The 20682-nt window shown below is 45.7% G+C and overlaps 1 protein-coding gene across 7 annotated transcripts; it reads left to right on the top strand.

Annotated features, from left to right (window-relative positions):
* The first annotated feature begins 1921 nt into the window (after window positions 1–1921).
* atn1 (atrophin 1) lies at window positions 1922–14286 on the top strand. 7 transcript variants are annotated; one of them, XM_069142471.1, is made up of 10 exons: window positions 1923–2199; window positions 4040–4174; window positions 4691–4792; window positions 5293–5412; window positions 5605–8435; window positions 8595–8811; window positions 8944–10576; window positions 11665–11808; window positions 12017–12197; window positions 13538–14286. In XM_069142471.1, exons 2-10 carry the CDS (start codon window positions 4148–4150, stop codon window positions 13569–13571), a joined length of 5289 nt encoding a protein of 1762 aa, XP_068998572.1. In that variant the 5' UTR covers window positions 1923–2199; window positions 4040–4147; the 3' UTR covers window positions 13572–14286. The 7 variants fall into 7 exon arrangements, 6 of the variants coding, with proteins under 6 accessions (XP_068998571.1, XP_068998572.1, XP_068998569.1 ...); XM_069142468.1 differs by having other exon boundaries at window positions 11665–11832; XM_069142469.1 differs by having other exon boundaries at window positions 8941–10576.
* The last annotated feature ends 6396 nt before the right edge of the window (window positions 14287–20682 follow it).

The raw sequence follows: 20682 nt of genomic DNA, 5'->3' as shown, positions 1-20682 counted from the left end.
TGCAGTTGTTTAATAAGTCACGTTGTTGAGTAATATCAGCATGGCGCAATCTAGTCAGAAATCTATTAAAGTCGCAGCATAAAATACAGAATATATTCACCTATCAGAAGTAAAACACCTGCTGTGCAATCAGATTGACTGTTACAGCAGATATTTTGACATGACCACAGGAAACAAGAATGCGCGGGTGTAATTAACAGCTTTATTATATTCTATAGGCTATTCATTTTAAAAGTTCGAGGTCTAAGGCCTTTGTATTGAGCAGGCAGCTTTATGGTTACTTAAGGAAATTAACCCATCTTTAAGCTAACACAACACCTGTGCTCCTTTACAAAATGTCTGCTGTGAAAAATATCTATTGAGGTGTGCAAGGAGATTTACATATAATATCCACATACAGCAGCTACTGTTATTACCGTTTTGGTAATTTTTTGTTTCTTATAAGCAGTCATAACACATAAAACCTGTTTTTACAATCTGTTTTGAAATACATTATTACAGCAGGATGTTACAGAAGGAGCTAACATTACAGAAAGAATAAACAGGTTCAACATTTTTTTTTCTTTCAATTTCAGCAGTACTGCGCAATGACTATAATATTTTTATTTTAAAAGAATAGGCTAGAAGACATAAAACATACGCTATAGGCATATCAAACAATACAGCAAGATATTTGTTTTAAATGGTTGAAGTAATGAAAGCAGTAGTAGAGTACATGTATAAATAATGTCCAGGAGCCTATGATATATTTTGATAAATGTATAATATATAGCACATAAATATGGAATTAGGCTCGTTAAATTCCGTGATTTCCTCGCACGGGAGCGTAGCCTCGAGCTCACGCCACACCTGGCCCTGACAACAGCACATCATTTGTCGCTGTAACCGCGCACGCCTGCAGGTCAGTCGGGCGTCAGCCGCACGCGCTGGCGTGGCGCGAGCCGGGCAGCAGAGGGAGCTCGAGCGTGGCTCGGTTCCTTGTTCTCGTTGTGCTCGGGCTGCCGGTGATGATGATGATGATGATGATGAAGGAAAGGCAGGAGTCGCGCAGGCGCACCACGCACAGTCTCCGGCCGGGGTTGCCGTGGTTACCACACAATAGGAGACGGGACAGGGGGCTGCGTGAAGGGGAGAGAGGGAGTGAACGACAGGAGGAGGAGGAGGAGGTCTGCAGAGCCGCTTGACTGGACACACCGCTGCAAGCTTTTTCCCAGACAGACGGGGTGCTACTGGACAGATAGGCTACGTAACACGAGAGAGATTTAAATTGTGTAATTATTATTATTATTGTTTTAATTATTCCAAACGAGGTGCAGCCTTCTTTGTTAAGTCGCTGAGTCTGCTATCACAGTTGTTGTGTCTTTTCTCTTTGGTCAACCTCTCAGCTTGTTTAGCGTTGAATTCAGTAAAAAAAAAAAAAAAAGAAGCCTTTTACGAACAAAGAGCTATCGGACACTTCTTCCTCTGCCCACTGAGATAAAGCCGCTGGTTATTCAGTCTGAGTGGAGCCTCTCCATACAGTAAAGGTGACTCTGGAGGGACTAGGCAACAGAGAGAGAGAGACCCTCCCTCTTGATCCCCTCCCTCTTCAGAGTTTTGGCCCTCTCTCTGCGCCTCTCTTCCTCTTTCTCCCTGCTCGCACTACTCCCTCCTCCTCCTCCTCCTCCTTCCCTCCAGCCTCCCCCTCTCTCCTTATGCAAATCACGCCCTCTCCTCTCTCCCTTTCTCTCACCCGACGTGCATCCCTCTCTCTGGCTCACCCCTCCGCTAAAAAATTGTGACTGTAAGACCGGAGAGAGGGGTAGCTATAAAAAAAAAAAAGAAAAAAGAAAAAAAAAAAAGTGCAAGTCGTCTTAGAGGAAGAGGGGGAGTAGGTAGGGTGGGAGAGGGGGTGGGGGGCAAAAGAGAGAAAGGGGGCGAAAAGGGGGTGGGGAAGAGACGAGGGTACGCATCAATTTGTACAGTCTTCAGTTGGCACCCCTGTGTTTTTTTTTTTTTCCCTGCAACGAATAGCAAGAGATTTCTTCTTCATTATTGTTATTCTCGGAGCCCGTTGCAATATGAGCCAGCACAAGCCTCTGTTGACAGACGCCTTGGCTCTGAGGTGTGCGTGTCAGCGTGCAACATAAAACGACAAAACAGAGGGAGAGAAAGGAAAGGGAGAGTGAGAGTGGGAGCACACATCGCTGGATAACATAGGTAAGGAGAAGGAAAATGGATGCTTATACTCTGTATTTGGAGCTATTCCTGCTGGCCACGTTTGTGCTCTCCCTCCCATTTTTTTTTTTTTTTTTTTTTTTTTTTTTTTCTTTCTTCCTTTCCTTTGTGCGTTAATGATCATCACACTCCTCCGTTGTGGCTGAATTATGTCCCGGTGAATTAATGTTAATACAGTGCACGACGCGCACCCACATTCCAGCGAGGGAAGGGAGAGCCGGTGCGAAATGCCTCGATTCGCCATTCCAGACCATCTTTCCTTTTCTAAAAGATGTGCACCGTCTGGAAACAGCTCTTCTGCACAGGCATCCATTCTGATCGCGAACATGTATGTGCTGGCGAACACGACTCTCCCCGTCGTGGATGGACTGCGCTCCGCCGTGGTGTAGTCTGAGGCAGGCTTTCCAGAGCAGCCTCGGCCGGTCTCCTCTGCATGTGTATCAATAACATTCGCAGGAAGAAAGAAGAAAGAGTCGTTGCAGTGCCCGCTCGCTGGTGATGTAAGCACAGCAACTGCATGCTGCTGCTTTGCATCACATGCAGGGGCCAATTTGTTGATAATGCATGTGCGTGTGCTCGCGTGCGTGAGTGTGCGGAGATGTTAATGCTGGTGTATGTTGGTCCCTGGCTTTGACGTCCTAGTTGTTTACTGACCATGGCCAAGGACCTGCCGGTGGACCACAGACGGGCCAGTAGCTGCCACCTGTAACTGAGATGCATTGTGTATACAGAGACCCACCAGGCAATGATTGTTTATACTACTGTGTCATGAACTTAGTCATGTGCATGTTAATTAGGGGACTGCACACTACAGATGTGCTATTTTTCTTTCATTCATATGGAGTGTGTACAGTGATTGTGACAGTAAAGATTTTACTCCAGGACTGAATCAGTCACTGCAGCATGCACTAATAATTAATGCATAGCCATGTGTAGTGGAGCTGCTACAGGATTTATAGGAGCATACTTGCTTTGAATAAACACACAGACATATTTACCGGCCACGTAGCTGAGTGTGCATGCACATTAGCTCAGCTAACTGTTCTTTTTTTTTTTTTTTTTTTTTGTCATCCAGCGGTGTGCACTATTTATATCTTCATATAATATACATGAGCCATTTTTTCATCATAGTGCTACATAAATGAATAGATTAGACAGGCCCCTGCAAAAGTAGTCTACCTATTTTGTCAAGAACAACCAGATGGATAAAGTATCTTGACATTGTACTTTTCTCTAATGGCGTGCTGGCTGGATGAATAAGCATGTGATTCTGCTGGCCATAACCAGGTCATGTGGGTTAACCACAAGTGGCTGTGGGTTTGGGCTGTTGTAGTGAACGTGGAAGGAAGGGAGGTGTGGCCCCATATTCCCAAGATGTTTCCTGGAGTTCTGCAGACTGCGATCCAAAATGTAGTCTACATTTCTGCTCTGTTATCTGCATTTCAGCGTTGTAGCCATACATAGACCAGTTGACTCTGCCAGTGAAAGGAGGGGTTAACCTATTGTGACTGTGGCTTTGGGCCGCTGTGGTGAAAACAGAGGGCAGAGAGGAGACTGTTTTGAGCAATGTGACAAGCGGTTGTGCCGATACAGTGAAGCATGCTGGGAATTTTAATGTTGTAACTATTCTTTTACAGTTGTAAACTCTGACGCTTTCATAATGTCACAAATTCCTGAGCTTCGTCCTCAGAGCAGATAGCGAATCATATTGTTTATCACTGATTCCTTTCATGAACTGATGTTTTCTGCAGAACCTTGAATTCTCAGTAGGAATTCACATGCAGACTGAATCGTGCCCTCTTTGTTTATGCTTCTTTCACAGGTATTTGTAGCTCTCATGGTGTAACACAGCCCAGTCAGTAAGCAACTGGAACCAGTTCAGTCCCTGCAATGGCTTGTGTTGTAAAATGGACGTTATAAAGAAGAAAAAATGAAAACAAGGACACACAAAGAATCGGTATGCACAAGGCCTTCGTCTGCTTTTCACAGTGATGTCAGGGATTATGTACCTGCCTAATTCTAGCATGTAGTACATTTGGGAGTATGACTCTTTCATAATTAGCTCAATATGTGATAGTATTTCAAAATAGCCAGGGTAACTAAGATGTAAATTATTTATTTGGTAGTGAGATGTGGTCACCAGATAAGCAGATTCTATGTTTATACATTATTTCTTCCTTTGCTGACAGTTTCTCTCCCCTCCCTGTGTCCTTATGCCTTCACTCTGTTCTGCTCTGTTCTTCGTTTCACCTCCATCTCCTTTTATTCTCCACTTGTTGTTGCCTTTTCTTCATTCCACCTTGAAATCAATGAACTTGACTTTCTTTTGCCCTGAATTAACTCCATCTTCACTGCCATTGGCACATTTCCTTACTTCTCTCTGTATGTCACCTCATTCCTCCAACCCTGCCCTATCTTCACGCTTCACCCCACCTGCTGCTATTTTCCTCCTTCGCTGGACCTTGCTTTGCAGATGCCCATGCGCAGTGGGCGACGGCGGGGGGCAAGCGAGGAGAGAAGGGGTAGACGCCCGCACCCCAGTCCCAGTCGGCCTGAACGCAACGATAGACAGACGGTTAGAGCCTCTCTGTTTTCTCCTTTCTTTTTTGTCCTGTCGCTGTTTTGGCCATAAGTTTATGTGTGCACGCAAGTACATGAGTCCTGAACAATAAAGAACAGCCTCTGGGTATTGAATTTTGTGTGTGTGTGTGTGTGTGTGTGTGTGTGTGCGTGTGCGCGTGCGTGCGCCTGTGTATGTGTGTGTCTGTGTGTGTGTGCGTGCGTGCGTGCGTGCATGCACTATCAGTGTATGAGTCATCAGTATGATTGCCATAGACATACCCTTGCAGTGTCAGAATTGTTCAATTGTGTGTTTTACACCTCAGCACTTTGAAATCTTTGATGTTTCATGTTTGACAATGATGTTGTGTGTGTGTGTGTGTGTGTGTGTGTGTGTGTGTGTGTGTGTGTGTGTGTGCGTGCGCATGCAAGTGTGGCTTTGTTCTAAAAACAGACATTGGCCTATTAGGGATTCAAAAGCGTCACTACAGAATTAAAAGTCTTGTGTTGTTTTAGCAAAGAGGTGCTGGTGAGGAATTGGCTGGAAATCGCTTCAGTCGCAGATCACAAGGGCATGATTCATCAGAGAGTGAGGGGGAGGAACTTGTGTCTCCTCCAAAGAGGCAGAAAGTTCAGGTTTGTGTTACATTTCATCAGCTTGTTATATAAAGACCAATTATAAAGCTTTGATTCACCTAAATCACTCAAAAGGTGCTGTCTCAGCTGGAATTATAATCGTTGCTTCTACAAATATAGGCAGCCAATTAACATACCAGATTTTCAAAATGTATATTTGTACCTCATCCACAAATGCTCTCTTCTTGTCAGGATCCGGCCTCCACCCCAAACCCTCCAACATCAACACACTCGACTGACAGCTCAGCTCCTTCCACTGTCCCACCTCCAACCTCAGTTGCCAGCCAATCCCGTGAGAGTGACAACGAAGACGGCCAATCCCAGGGCAGCAGGAGTTCAGTTGTAGGGAGCCTGGCCAATAGCACTAGTAGTCTGAGCAGCGGGCGGGATATAGACCAGGACAATCGTTCCTCATCTCCAAGTCTTTCGGCTTCCCCTCTGGGCAGCCTGGACTCTGATTCCGACGGCCCTGACTCACCAAAGCAAGGAGAACGGGAGAAAGGTAAAGAGGGGGGCACAGGAAAGGTTGCAGGGGAGGACAGAAGGGCGCTACGAGAGGGGAGAGGGGAGGAGTCCTGTGGGGATGGAGAAAAGCGAGACATGGATGCTAGAATTGAGGACTGTCCATCTCTGAAGCCTCCCTCCACTCCCTGCTCTTCCTCTGGTCTGACTCCCTCTCTCCGGGGAGCAGGAGATTCATCAAACGACAGCAGTAGCGGGAGGAAGTCATATTTCTCCTTGGACTCCAAATTGATGTGTAAAGTTGAGTATGGCGGACCAACGGGCGCTGACGGTGCACTTAGTGGCAACAGAATTACTTCCAAAACCAGCACACAGTGCGTGACTAAGACAACTATCTCCGGAGGAGATTTTTCCCATAACAGCCCCAACCTTCCCCACTCCTTGCCCCCTCCGCTTCCTCCTCCACCTGCCTTGAAGCCCTTGGAGCTCGGGGGACAAAACCTGCCTGCTGAGGTAAAAACAGAAAGAGACAAAATAGAAAAAGCAGAAAAACTGCTGGACAAAGCTCAGTCCACTCCTCCCTCTCTGCTGCCACAGACGGGCCCCCAGTCTCAGTCCCAGCCTCAGACACAGCCCTCCACCCATCCTCACCACTACAGCTCCACCAGCTGGCAGGGTGGCACAGCAACTGGTTGCCAGGGGAGCTGGGGCTACACCCGTTACCCTGGCAACCACCACCCACACCAACCACAGCATCAGCCCCCAGTGCAGCAGCAGCAACTTCCCTCCGTTTACAACCCTCCATCCTCTCGCCACTCCTCCTCCCACCCCTCTTACCTCCCCCATCCTCACCCCCACCCCCACAGGGAGTACCTTCCCAGGTACGCTGGAGGGGGAGGGGACAGAGAGAGGGGGGCTGCAGGAGAGAGGGAGAGGGGAGTGAGGGGGGAGTGTGGGGGGAGGGAGCTCAACCGGGAGTTCTCTGCTCCCATTGGCAACAGCAGCAACAACAGCAGTGGGGGGAATAGTAACAGTGCTTGCGGTGGGATGGGTGGGCCCAACAGTATCCAAGGCAGGGAGTTTGGGAGTCATTCAGTCGGTCAAAACCGGGAGTTCCAAGGTTCTGGTAGAGATGGACCTAACTTGGGTCCAGAAAGAAGAGACTTTGGTCCAGCTTTCAGAGACAGAGATCGCGAGAGGGAAAGGGAACGTGAAGGAGGAAGGGAGTTTAATCTGCCAAACCAAAACCAGAGTAGAGACTTTGGCCCCAGTGGAGCCGGAGGGGGGCATCCCAGAGACAAAGATGGAAGCAGATGGGGTGAGTTTGGGGGCCAGACAAGAGAAGTTGTAAACAACAGTAACCCTAACAACAACTCCATCCCACAGGGAAACCCCCCAAGTTCAACCAGCGGGCTACCTGTCACCCCCATGCTGAACCGTGACCCACCTGCATCACCGCAAAACAATCCCAATCACCCTTCCCATTCTTCCCTGCCCCCACACCCCCACCCTCATCCCCCAAACTCATCGAACCGGGACTTTCCCCCTCCCATGGACCAGGCACAAACGCCCTCCTCTGGAGCAGACCACTTTCACAGAGAGTATCCTCCCACTGGAGGAAAAGACTTTCCTACTGGGACGCCTTCTTCCACTGGCACAAATCGAGAGTACCTTAGCTCCCCTGGGGTAACTCCAAACCTGGGACGAGAGTATTCAGGGCCTGGAGGGAACCAGCACCCCCACCCACCTCACCCCCACTACCAGTCTGGGCCCAGAGACAGAGAGAGGGACTCGAACCTAAGAGAGTCTGCTCTGTACCAAAACCGTGGAGGCCCAAATCAGCCTCCTGCACTCTCTCCTTCCTCTTCCGGCCATCATGGACACCCTTCGAATGCTCCTTATCCCCCTCCGCCACCTCAGCCTCCTCTAGCCCCACCTCAAGCCTCCCATGCCCAGCCCACCCCCTCAGGCATGGCACCTGGTGTACGCCCCCCACACTACCAGTCCTCCGCCCAGACTCCTCCAACACCCCTATCTCCTTTACCCAGCCCATCCACCAATCAGATGGGAGCCTTCTCATCGTTTCCTCCGGGCTCCAGCTCTGCGCCCAACATGCCACTTCCTGCGCCAGGTGTGTCATCCAGTTGTTCACCTGGATGCCGCCCTTCCCCTTTCCATGGCACTTTGAACAACCACCCTCCCTTCAGTGGAACGTACCACTCTAATGGGAACAATGGCAGTAACATGGCAAACAGCAGTAGCAACAGTAGCGCACCCAATAACAGCAATACCAACTCGCAGTCTCTTTCGCCTCAAAATGTCTCCAAGGGACCTCCACCTCTTAGTAACTCCACCAACAACAACATCTCGACACCTGCCTCCAGCTCTTCACTCCCCGGCGGTGACGGACATTCGGATTCGGGCCCGCCTCCCACACCTGTCATCAAGGAAGAACCAATAGAAGAAAGAGAAGAGAGTGAAAGCCCTCCACCGGTGTTGAGAAGTCCGTCCCCTGAACCAAAGCCTGTAGACATTCCAATCCACGCCAGCCAGTCAGCACGGTAAAGTCAAAAGGACATCATCCTCCTAATTGAGACTCTCAGTGTGTCACTATGTTCAGTCCCCCATAATTAACAGTAATGATAATTGTTAGGATGGTGATACTGACTCCTGATGGTTGTAATAATGATGTACTGCACTGCTGTGTCTCGTGATTCTAGGTTTCACAAGGTCCTTGACCGTGGCAGTGGGAACTCGTGCGCCCGCAGCGATGTTCTCTTCGTCCCGTTAGATGGCTCCAAACTGTGGAAGAAGAGAAATGAGATGATCGAGAGGGCCCGCAGGGAGGTCGAGCAGAGGGCCAGAGACCTGAGAGAAAAAGAAAGAGAACGAGAGAGGGAGCGCGAGCGCGAGAGGGAGCTGGATCGACATCTACAGGTGCGCACATTTGAGGGCGATAATTACATCACATTTAATGGATTTAACGTAGATTAAAATTGATAAGTGTAATGGGAGGGGAGGAAAGCAGATCAGAGCTTTACTGTTTTCTTCTGTTTTCGTCTGCAGCAGCAGAAGGACATCAACGCTGCAGCTGCGAGTCGCCATGGCTCCTCACTCTTCTTCCCCTCCTCATCTTCTATTATTCTCGACCCTTCGTCTTCTTCCGCTTCTTCCTCGGGCAACCCCGTCTCCCATCCTCCCCCTCACCCCCAGCATCATCACTCACATCCACATGCACACCTTACTCCAACACACCATCTCCACCCCTCTCTCTCTCACTCCATCCCCCACTCCCTCCTATTACCATCCATGGGTGGGGCATCAGCAGTGGTTGGTCCACAGGGGGCCCTGGGAATTGGTTTAGGAGGTCCATATTTGGGCCCTGACACCCCAGCGCTGAGAACTCTCAGTGAATATGCTCGCCCCCATGCTATGTCTCCACTCGGGGTAGCAAGTCGTGCCCAGGCACACCACCAACAGGTTCACCATGGTCATCCTCATGTCCACCCCTCATTCTTCCTTCCTCAGTTTCAGAATCATGCTCTAGGCCACCCACACCACCTGCCCACTGATGCAGCTACAGCAGCAGCCATCTTGGGTTTTTTGTATGGTGGCAGCTTTGAAGGTGGCCCAGGTGTTGGCGGCCACCCCGGGGTGGCAGGAGGCCCAGTACCTGGAGGGATTGGAGGTGCCGGGTTAGGGGGAGTGGGATTTCCTCATGCAATGGCTGCACATCGAGATCGGATAAAGCCAGGATTTGAATTTAAGAGTGATGAGCGGGTTTACCCACCAGGGTCCATATCTGATCCTGCAGCTCTTGCTCTTGCTCACTCACATTCACACGCCCATGCCAATGCCCATGCCAATGCCCATGCCCATGCCCATGCACATGCCCATGCACATGCACATGCACACTCCCTGCTCCTAGGAGGTGCAGCGGGAGCTAATGAGGTGTCACTCTATGGCACTCCACCACCCTCAATTCCACCGGGCCCCCCGCACCTCCAGAACCCAACCATGGCCCCGGTAGCTCGACCTCCCAACCCTCCTGCCCCGCAGTCCCTGTCCAATCCACCCCCTTCATCTCTCCTCCCACCATCTCTCCCCTCTCACCCTTCATCTGCTCCCCCCGCTGCCCCTCCTGCCCCGGCAGCCCCTGCCGCTCCTCCGCCTGCTCCTCCTCAACCTGCTCCACCGACTTCCAATGCCGCCTCACTTCATCACTCAGTCCCCCATTCTTCTTTTCCCAGCTCCCTGTCCTCTCATCTGCCACCAGCCCCTGCCCCTGCCGCTCCCCCTGAAACCTACCCCACTCCCACTCGCTCTCCCGCCTCTTATGAGCGGGACAGGAGTGGAGAAAGAGAGCGGGACAGGGAGAGGGAGAGGGACAGAGCCGCTCTGCCGGCCTTTGGGGACAGAGAGCGAGAAAGAGAGAGGGAGAGAGAAAGGGGAGGAAGTGGTGGAGGCAGCGGAGGGGGAGGAGGAGGAGGAGGCGGAAGTGGGGGCGGAACTGGGGGCGGAACTGGAGGCGGAAGTGGAGGTGGAAGTGGAGGAGGAAGTGGAGGTGGAAGTGGAGGCGGAAGTGGAGGCGGAACAGGTGGAGGAGAGAATCTCGGGCGTCTTCAGATGTTGAATGTGACGCCTCATCATCACCAGCATTCACACATCCACTCACATCTTCACCTGCACCAGCAAGAGACAGGTACCCACTGCTACTAACAATGCTGTCGTCATCACTTTGTGCTCTCATCAATCTTCAGATTTCACAGATGTGTCACTGTGAAACAGTGTTGCAGTCAAAAATTACTTTCAAGAGCTGAACTATGCAAGATTTGCTTATTAAATATCTAAAGGATGAGGCTGGTGATGTTATACAGAGCACAGACAGAAATCTGAGAGCCACATTACTGCACTGGATGATGTGCTCCTTCTCTACAATGCAAGCTGTAGTTTATTTTGCACATACGTGATGCTGCAATGTGACTCACCAAATATTTATCTGCCCCTAAAAGTAGTCCAAAACACATGCAAATGTTTTATGAAATTACTTTTAAAAAACAAATCTACATATGTAGATATGTATGACCCATTTTTAATCATTTACATTTTATTTAGGGAAACATGATACAAACAGGCTTATTGAGAGATGAACTAACATGCTGATGGTTCTGGTTGTTAGAAAAACAAAAAACAGTGCCAGCCTCATCCTTTAACTCCAATATAATTGACTTTGTATTACTGTAGCTCAGCATGGGACTCTTGAGATTTTAGTGATGCTGGTAATAGTTTTCTGAGACAGTGTTGTACAAAGGCATTTGTTCTTAAAGAGAGGTTTGTTTTACTCAGACTTCTGTTTGACAACAACAATGAGTAGATCATGTATGAAAAACAAGAGAAGCCCTGTGCTGATCATCCTCTTTAAAGTTTGATGTGCATATCAGTGTTTGCGTTTAATGTTAAAGCACACTGGTGAGTTTATATACGCTGTGCATTTAGGTTTTACCAAAGTAAAGTAAAATCTTGTCATTCTTTTACTTACCAGTGTTTGTAAGCTTGTTTGGTTCATTTGACCTTTTTACTGAATCAGTGTCTTGCAGTGTAGGAATTAGCCACACTGACAAGAACATTTACATCACCATATCTAGAATACAAGTTTCTCTTGTGTTTTTGAGTGTTTCACTGTTTCCAGAAATCACTATAATACGGCAATAATGTTTCCACGACGTGTGCATTCTGCTTTGATGCTTATTAAATATTTCCTGTATTTCCTATTACATCACTGGCATCCAGCGGCGGGCGGGGTTCACCCCCTGATGGACCCGTTGGCGTCGGGGTCTCCTTTGGCACGCCTCCCTTACCCAGGAGCCACACTAGGCACCCCCATCCTGGCTCACCCCCTCACTGACAGCGAGGTGCTCCGCCAACAGCTGTTCGGTGAGGAGAAGGCTCCTCGTCCATGTACTCGTTCAGTTTTCTTCTCTAAAAACACAGTGCTGAAAGTTTATGAAGAAACATTTTTTGAATCCGGTGGTGATGACTGACCTCAGTTTGCCTCCTTTCTTTCTCCTTTCTCCTTTCATATCCGTACCTGCTCCTCCTCTTCCCCCCCCCACCCCCGTCTGTTTGAACTCTTGGCTGACAGGTGCTCCTTTCCGTGACCTGCCCCAGCCTTCCTCCCTCACTGGTCCCATGTCAGCAGCCCATCAGCTCCAGGCTATGCAGCAGGCCCAGAGCGCAGAGCTGCAGATCCAGAGACTGGCCCTGGAACAACAGTGGATCCATCACCATCACCACCACTCCCTCACCCAGGACGAGTATTACAGGTACAGAGGCTGTGTGTGTCCACTGCAACTACTATTGTTAAAGCAGTAGAGACTGAAGATATTCTGTATGGCTCCAGCTAGTGATTGTTTCCATTTTTGATTATTTTTCTTGATAATTTCTTTGATTTATCAGTAGCGTATTTGCCTTCCAAGGTCTCCAATGTTGTCTTTAGATATATTTTTTTTGTTTGACCAACAGCCCAGTATCCAAAGGTTTATGGTTGACCATCATATAAAACAAAAAGAAAGCAGAAAAGTTTCACATCTGAGAAGATAAAATGATTTGAATTGAAAATTACTTGAACGATTAATCTAGGTGCAGATTGTTAATAGATCCGCTCTTGTGTTCTGAACAGTATTTGTATACATGTGTATAGAGTTCTGCAGTATCCTAAAAAACTAAGATGCAATGTTTCAAAGGCCTGACCCATCTGAATACACCTGCCATATTTGAAACCCTATCCTGAGTCAACATAGCCTGGCTCTGCCTGCATAATACAAGTAGCTTCAGTCTTTTCTGTAATTTTAGCCTGATTGAATTGAGGTTCGCTCATCCACTCTGAAAGGCGGACTGATCGGCAACCAGTGGTGGTGGTTGAGTGCGATGAACTTGAAGTCAAGTGTTTGTTTCGAGCAGCGGTGGTGGAGTTTCGGTCTACAACATACGTTATACAACATACAATGCCAATTGTTTAAAAATTACCCCAATGTCTATGTCCAGTAGGACGCAACAACTGGAAACAATCCTTAACGAAGTGTGTCCAGACCCATGTACTTATACCATGATATAGCTGTAATATCTTTTACTGACTGTTGCTCATCAGGTAAATCCCATTTACTGACAACACTTGTGAATATTCTTCCTCTGTTAATGCAGAGGGGGGAAAAAAAACAAAAAACAAATAGCAAAACTGGCCTGAGCTCAACATGAGACCTGACACTTTGTTTGGATTATTTAGGGTAGCATAAATCTACATGATGCTACATTTTGATCTCCGTTTAAACAAGCCTTGATCGTAGACTGTCTCTACAAACATAACTAGTGAATACACTCACCGCTGTTACTTCTGTAGATGAAGGTCAGAGAGAAGTTTTAATCATAGGGATGATTCTTTGAAGTTTTTTCTGCTGACCTGACTAAGAAGCAGTTCCTGCTAGCAAATATCAGTGAGCTACAACATGAATGCGGGTCAGTGACACTGACATTTGGCAGCCTGGGGCCGGTTCACCAGCATTATCATGCTACATCTGAAATGAAATAAAACCCCAACCTTCACGGGTGACCTTTGTCTAAACTTCAGGTTACACTCTCACGTGAGTTTTCTCCTTTGACCTTTCAGTCACCTGAAGAAAGAGAGTGACAAGACCCTGTGAGGGAGGGGCACGACCACGAGCAGCACGGGGAAAACCACGGGAGAACGTGTGCAAAAACTGAGCGAGTAAAAGCAAAGCGAAAGCACTAAAAACAGCGAGGGAACAAAGACTTACAACAAAAGCTGGACTAATGGACGGGGAATTTGCAGAAGAAAAACAGGACGATTTTGAAGGACTAACAAAAGAGGGAGGAGGGCGTCAAAATGTTGCACACGGTCCCCGCTAACTGCACCAGACTCCAGCGCTTTCCTGCATAATGTTCTCAAACTCCAGTCCTGTTTTGTATTGTGCTCTGTACAGTATATTAGATGGAGACGGCGATAGTGAAGTACAGTATGTGTAAAATACTTGATGCCAGAAGGAATGTGTACATGAGTCTCTTTTATGTCATTGCATGTAGCTAGGCGCTTATTCTGAACTGGTGGAACTTTTGGTTCTATTTTTAGTAATTACCCCCTCTTTTGTATCTGAGGGGCGTTCTATATGCATGAGACCAGCAATTTAGTGTTCTGTTATGATCAATAGTATTGTTATTATGATTAATGTTGTCCGTTTGTTGATAATGATATAATTATATATACAGCACATATTATTTGTATTATTTTTTTACATTTTCATGGTATGGCAGTCAGTTTTTATTTTTTATTTTCAATTTACCTTGTGAAACAAGATGCAAATGAAGGCAAAAAAATCTGGAAATAAATTATAATCTTTTTTTTTGCTAGTCTCTTTGAGTATTCATGTGTGCACTATTTTATTCCCCCCCCCTCTCACATACATTCATACTATTTGCCCTGTCTTTGTTTTATACAAGTCACTCGTGCACAAAGCATATCAAATTCCTCTCTCTCCTCCCCTTCCCCCCTCTCTCTCTCTCTCTCTCTCTCTCTCTCTCTCTGACTCCCCCTTCTTTCTCTGCCTCCCTCTCACTCTTGGTGAGTGTAGCTAATGGGAGACACATGGGATGAGTGTGAGACATGGGAGTTGAGTCGCTCCAGTGAACACCAGCCACCCTGTAGAGCGAGCATTCCTTACTGCTCTGTAAAAAATGAAAAAGAAAAGAAAAAAAAATATGAAGAGAGAAATGAAAAGGAGAAAAGAAGGGGAGCTGGGAGAGTGTGATTTACGGACACTGCTGAAGGCTCAGGGCTCTCTGTCTGTGCCTGTGTGTGTGTGTGTGTGTGTGTGTGTGTGTGTGTGTGTGTGTGCGTGCGTGTGCCTGTGTGTGTGTGTGTGTGTGTGTGTGTATTCTCACCGTGTCCGGCCAGAGGAATCTCCTTCAAATGGATACGGATCAGCGAATGTGGCCTATACGTTGCAAGACAGGCTGATTGCTGACTCGGAAATCCTTCTAAACAAACGTCACAATATTTCAGCTTTAAGATTTATTGCCTTATTCTGTCTTATTTAATTCATCTAGCGAGGTTCTCCAGATGTTTTAATGTAATATAGAATCTCCTCGTGATGTGACATTGATTGATAGCCATATAATGAAATCTATACTGTACAGCGCATGCTTGTGAGTTGGTATGTAGGTTGTGTGTCATTAAAAGTCACCTTGAATAAGTGTGTCAACATAATGTAAAGTATCTTCCAGCAGGACGAATCTGATTTTTCCCCCCTGGTGACATCACATCTGGGGTTTATTCTTAGTACTTCATCAGTCCTTTTTCCGGGGTGGATAAGGACATCGAGAAAGGTGTGGATGAAAGACAAAAGAGTTTGTTTGAACACAGGATTTTATAGGTCCGATAGTAGCCGCTTTTCATATGTTTAAATATTTTGGATGTAAAATAAAGGTTATAAATAGCCCCTGTTGTTTTCAAATCTGGGACAAATACGTCTTATTCTTTCATTTTGATGTACTTTTAGTATCGGATATGAATGTTTTACAGCATCACATTGTGTCAGAAAACATTTATATCAGAGTTTGGAAGTACATCTGTGTGGTTTATGAAATTAATTGCGTTGCCATTAATGACAATGTTGCAGCATCGGGTTCAGAATTCAGCACAAGATTTATTTCGGATCCCATGTGACATTAATTTGCGCAAATTAAACAAACAAGGCCACAAATCAACATCCTTCTTTTATTATATGATGATCAAAGTCACACATGCTCAACTTCTTGGGCCATTTTCTAAATTTACAACAAAAGAAGAGGTGACGCCAAAGCCTAATAAATTCTAATGTTCCCCGAAGAAGTTGACTTGGCATGTTGATGCATACTGTGCACGATGTCTAGCTCTCATTCATGTGCCCTTGACAGCTGCTGGGAATAAGTAAATAAATCGATGAAGTATGACGAAGGACAAAGTGATGCATATGAAATTGCGTGCGCGCAGACAAATTATTCTAAATTAATTTAAAGTGAAATAAAAAATAATAAAACAAACAAGCCTTCAGTCTCAGGTTTTTTAAATGCAGTAAGTAAATGAAATGCTGTCTGTTTGCACCTTTGCACCGTTATTCAAGAAATGCATTCATAGAGACACTCAAAATGTCAAAACATGGTGCACTAACCCTCAAATAGTACACCAAACTGTCAAGCTACGTTGTCATATGTTTGGGTTTGAGCACTCGATGACTAATTCCGTTTAGTTCCTGTCCAAAAGCTCCCTCCAGCGAAAAAATCTTCCTCTCCACACTTTGCATTTTCAGTATGGTGTTTTGCCCTGAGAGAGTGTGTTTAACACACCTCCCTGCTTCCTCCTCGAACATTTTTGCACAACGATCGTCTTTCTCTTCCCATCGGAGCCGTCATACTTGGTGGAGTTTGCCCTTTGATTGCCCACTATCACTACTCTTTCAATCTTTGTTTCGTTCAATCAGAGGAGGAATGCTTGTCTAGTACCATTCATAGCCCTGTTGCTAAAATCTACAGGGACAGATACTTACCCTGGTCAATGAAACTTCTGCTTGAGCAAATCCTCCAACATCTCATTCATCTCTGAGAGTGTTGTCCCCGGCCTGCGGCAGCGACACATGAGCTGCAAAGCGGCACAATTGCTGGTTGAGTAACAGAGTCTGTTGCCTTTTTCACCTCCTCTCGCCCAGACAATCAATCTCCTCTGACCTCTTGCTCACTCCAGCCCGGAGAAGATGATCCCAGTGGATCCTCTCCAGGCATTGCTGAGCATCTTTAAGTGGTTGCAGATAACAGGAGGGTGACAACAGCGAGAACAGGACCGGAGCCTTCTCTCCTTCCACTTTACATCAGTTTGCGGAAGTACGCCATCTCAGCAACCAGGGCATTATGAAAACTGATTCAAATTAAAACTCCATGGTTTCAGGAACAAAACCAGTGGTTTTATAGGCCAAAGAACACATTTGCTGCAACTGTCTGACACAAGGAACTACAGCTAGAGAAGCAGCGATGGTGTCTGTTTAACTGTCATGCTGTGTGGAAGATTTTCACTTTAAAAGACTTGACTCATGTCCAATAACAGAAGCTAGAGGCTCGCCTTCTCAACATAGAATTGTTTGTATTTTTTCCCTGTGTGAATGGGATATGTCAGGGGCGCCTTGAAAGAGTTTCTCCAAATTTGGCACAAACTTTCACTTGGATCCAAAGATGAGCTGATTAGATGTTGGGGGGGTCAAAGGTCAAGGTCACTGTGTGACCTCACGTCCCTTCCATCGATGCACCCCATTCTCACAAACACAACATCTTTGGTACACCTTGAGGGAATTTCTTCAAATTTGGCACAAACCCTCACTTGGACGCAAAGACAAACTGATTAGGTTTTGGCGGCCAAAGGCCAAAGGTCATTGTGACTTCACAAACATATTCTGTGGCCAGAACTCATTATTTCGTGAATTCATTATTTTTGTGAATTCATTCACTAGTTAAGGCAGAAATTATCACAAATGTCTAATGGGATAAAATGGTGAAGGGATGAGAGTTTATATCCTAAAGTTCAAAGGTCAACTCGGGTTTTTAACATCTAATATTCTTAGCTATCAAAATGAAAAAGAACAGATGCTACACATCCCACATTTAACAGTAACTTGTAAAACTGTAACAGTAACCAGTTGTGTACATATTGACAATATGTTCACATAAATTCAGTCCGTTATCAATGACCACAAACCGTAGGAGATGCACAGTTCTTGTCAAGTGAGTCTCTTTTATTTTCCCAAGAGAGAAAAAAAAAAGTTCAGTGAGAGAAAAAAATAAAAGGGAGAAACACCCAACAAAAAGAGTCCACCTCTGGATGTTTCCAAGGAAAAACAAAAATATTAAAGATGTATATAATCCACTCAAAGGGAAAATAATGTCCGCCCAGTTCAGTCAGTTCAGTCAGTCAGGGGGTAAGTCAGCTCTACCGGCTGCGATACCGACAGTCAGCTGACTGTCAAGCGCTTACTTTCTTGCTGGCGGTAATGTTGCTCCGAGTTCCTGTGACGCGTCCTCCGTACAGACCGTATAGTCCCGATGGCTTAACTACCTCCTCTTTACTACTAAACCTTCATCGCCGACGAGGTGGACTGTTTCGCTGGACTTTTCTTCTCTTTGCTTCCCCCTTCACCTGCGATCTGCCACTGCGCCTTTCTTTTTCCACACCGCCACCTCTTTTTTTTTTTTTTTAGCGACTCCTTCCTTGCCGAATCAAAAAAGGCTTGTTTTCACGTCACTATCAGGCGACCATTGATAAACAAAACACACACACACACACACACACACACACACAAAAGGGGGGAGGGAGGTCTGCCGGTTCGTTTTAAGAGGGATGCTGAAAAAAACAGATGCCAGCAACATGGAGTATTACAGCCAGAGCCTGACCAGTACTGAATTCAAAATTCAAGGCTGCACAAAGCAGGAGAGACCACACGAGTTGTGAGAAAAAAAAAGTGCAGAGACTGACAGCATTCACAGAGCAGCCGACCAGATGAGCTAAATCTCTCTAAAGACCCGAGTCTGCTCACCAGAGTCCTGCAGAGCGAAGCCGGGCCTCAAGAGGGTCGACACAAGACACATAACATACACCGTGTGTTGATGAGCATCCCTGAAATGTATTATCCAGAAATGCACAAGTAAATGTGCTGTTCGCTGACTTCATACGTCTTCCTGTCTAAATCTACCTGAAACTTAAAAAATCAGGTTCATGTCATCTGTGGCAGCCTCTAGATAGCTTTGATCAAGTTGAAGATATAAACACTCATATTCAGAATCACAAGGTTGGCAGGAGAAATAAAAGAGCTGGGCTTTTAGAGGGCTTACTCTAATATGTGTGAAAACATTGAAGTGTCAGTCAAAGACACAGAAAAGGATGGCGGAAACTCCATTACTGTGAGGATCAGCACTGTGGTAAAGCTCCTGTTGGAGCAAACACAATGCTGGGTTTGACTATAATGTGAAGAGCACGCTGTTATTAAAGACAGAGTAGTATGAGATGAAATATTTATGAAATTGAACACATTTTAATAGCATGGTTTACCGGTGGATTGGCGCTGAAGATGATGGCAGTGTGGAGAGGAGGCTTTTGATGCTGATGAATAATTTCACAGAAGGTCCAAATGGGCACAGTTTCTTTCTCATACTGTTGCAGCTGGAGGATTCAACCAATCGAGTGTACCCAGTGTGAGAAGTTGTTACTCGTCCTGGATGAGCTGGAATAAAAGAAATATATATTAGACAGCAATCTGAGTAAACTGGTGAAATGAAATCTTTTTTTCTATAGTGCAATATTATTAATTAGAGATATATGACGTTTTAAAATAATCAACATACAAGCCAGATCTTTGCTTTTATCAAACATTGGTTGGATATTTTCCAGCAGAAATATTTGTGATTTTTGTTTCCTCAGACACCTGAAACATTTCTGAAAGTGATTCCTTTGATCTCAGAGTTAATGGTAAGCAATATTTTGAACACACGAGTGAAAAAAATATTTGTAATATTTTCTTAAATGTCCTGCCAAACAACAGAGAAGGCGCAGAATGGGTTGTAAAATGACCCAACGAGGTTGTAATAACACTTTGATGGTCACACCTACAAACTGTCCTAAAGCTGCTCTCTTTGTGGAGGTTCTTGAGTTTACAATGATGATTTGTGGCCGAGCCCCATCGCACAATTCATCTTTACGATAATCCTGATTTTCAATTTGAAATATTGTGTCATCATTTTAATTGTCTACTCTGCACACTTGTCCAAAGTGGTTTACTGCATGAAAGCCCTCAGCAGATCACTCTCCAATAAGTGAGTGAGTGTTTCCTGAAATAATGTTCCAGTTCAACAAGATGTTCTGCAACATTATGAGGCATGAATGAAGTGGAACTGCTGCCTTTCTACCTCAGTCAGTGACAGTCAGGAACTAAAGCTAACACATTAACCGAAAAACATTGTGTTGAAATTTGCATATTGGCCTATTGAGCCTGGCAGCTAAGACACTGAACTCTTTACTTCATAGATTCAAAGTCTTTACTCCTGCATATCTTAATTCAACTTGAATACTTTTTCCTGTAAGTGGGTTAATTTAAAATGTATATATACTAATATAAAACAAAGTATTTAGCCGTGCTACATACATACACAGGCTAAAATGGTGAGTCAGCTATTCTGCATAACAACTCCCAATATCACCCTAAATATAAGTAACGGACTCATAATGACAACAACTACAGAGAGCAGCAAGGTGAACAGCTCTCTGATTTTAGTCTGACGATGAGGAGAGTGGTGGAAACTGTGTGAACAAAAGTGTATGTGTACTCCTGAACATTAAACCCTCATCCAGCCGCTAAAACACTAAGTGAGGTCGGGCGCTGATGTCCGTCCAATTCATTGAGCTCTTTGCCTGCCACTCAAGTTCCTCCACACCAGAATGCGGAGGCCATTTCTTTATGGAGCTCACTTTGTGTAAAACACAAGGACCTTCACCAAATTGTCTACTTCTGTATCATTTATCACTGTAGGCAACAGTGTAGCTGTAGTAAAAAAAAAAAAGAAAAAAAAAAAAGCTTCTTCACAGCTAACATTTTAAAAAATAGGGTATTTTGTTAGGAAAAGCACAGGAGTCAATAATGTACCATCAACCACATAGATTGATGTAAAAGTAAAGGTCATGACTTACTGGGTCACAAAATAGAACAGAGCTGTATTCGTTGTTAC

This window comes from Embiotoca jacksoni, unplaced genomic scaffold, assembly GCF_022577435.1.
Source record: "Embiotoca jacksoni isolate LCO1_2020_lvr unplaced genomic scaffold, fEmbJac1.0.p SCAF_11, whole genome shotgun sequence".
NCBI lineage: Eukaryota > Metazoa > Chordata > Actinopteri > Embiotocidae > Embiotoca > Embiotoca jacksoni.
The sequence above is the reverse complement of the archived record's forward strand: the minus strand, read 5'-3'. Positions and strand labels throughout refer to the sequence as shown.

Excerpts from the sequence above, each read along its gene's own strand:
- atn1 (XM_069142466.1), top strand. The coding sequence starts at position 4,148 with ATGAAAACAAGGACACACAAAGAATCG. Across the intron at positions 4,175-4,690 it reads CAAGGACACACAAAGAATCG|ATGCCCATGCGCAGTGGGCG; the intron begins GTATGCACAAGG and ends CTTGCTTTGCAG. Across the intron at positions 4,793-5,292 it reads AACGCAACGATAGACAGACG|CAAAGAGGTGCTGGTGAGGA; the intron begins GTTAGAGCCTCT and ends GTGTTGTTTTAG.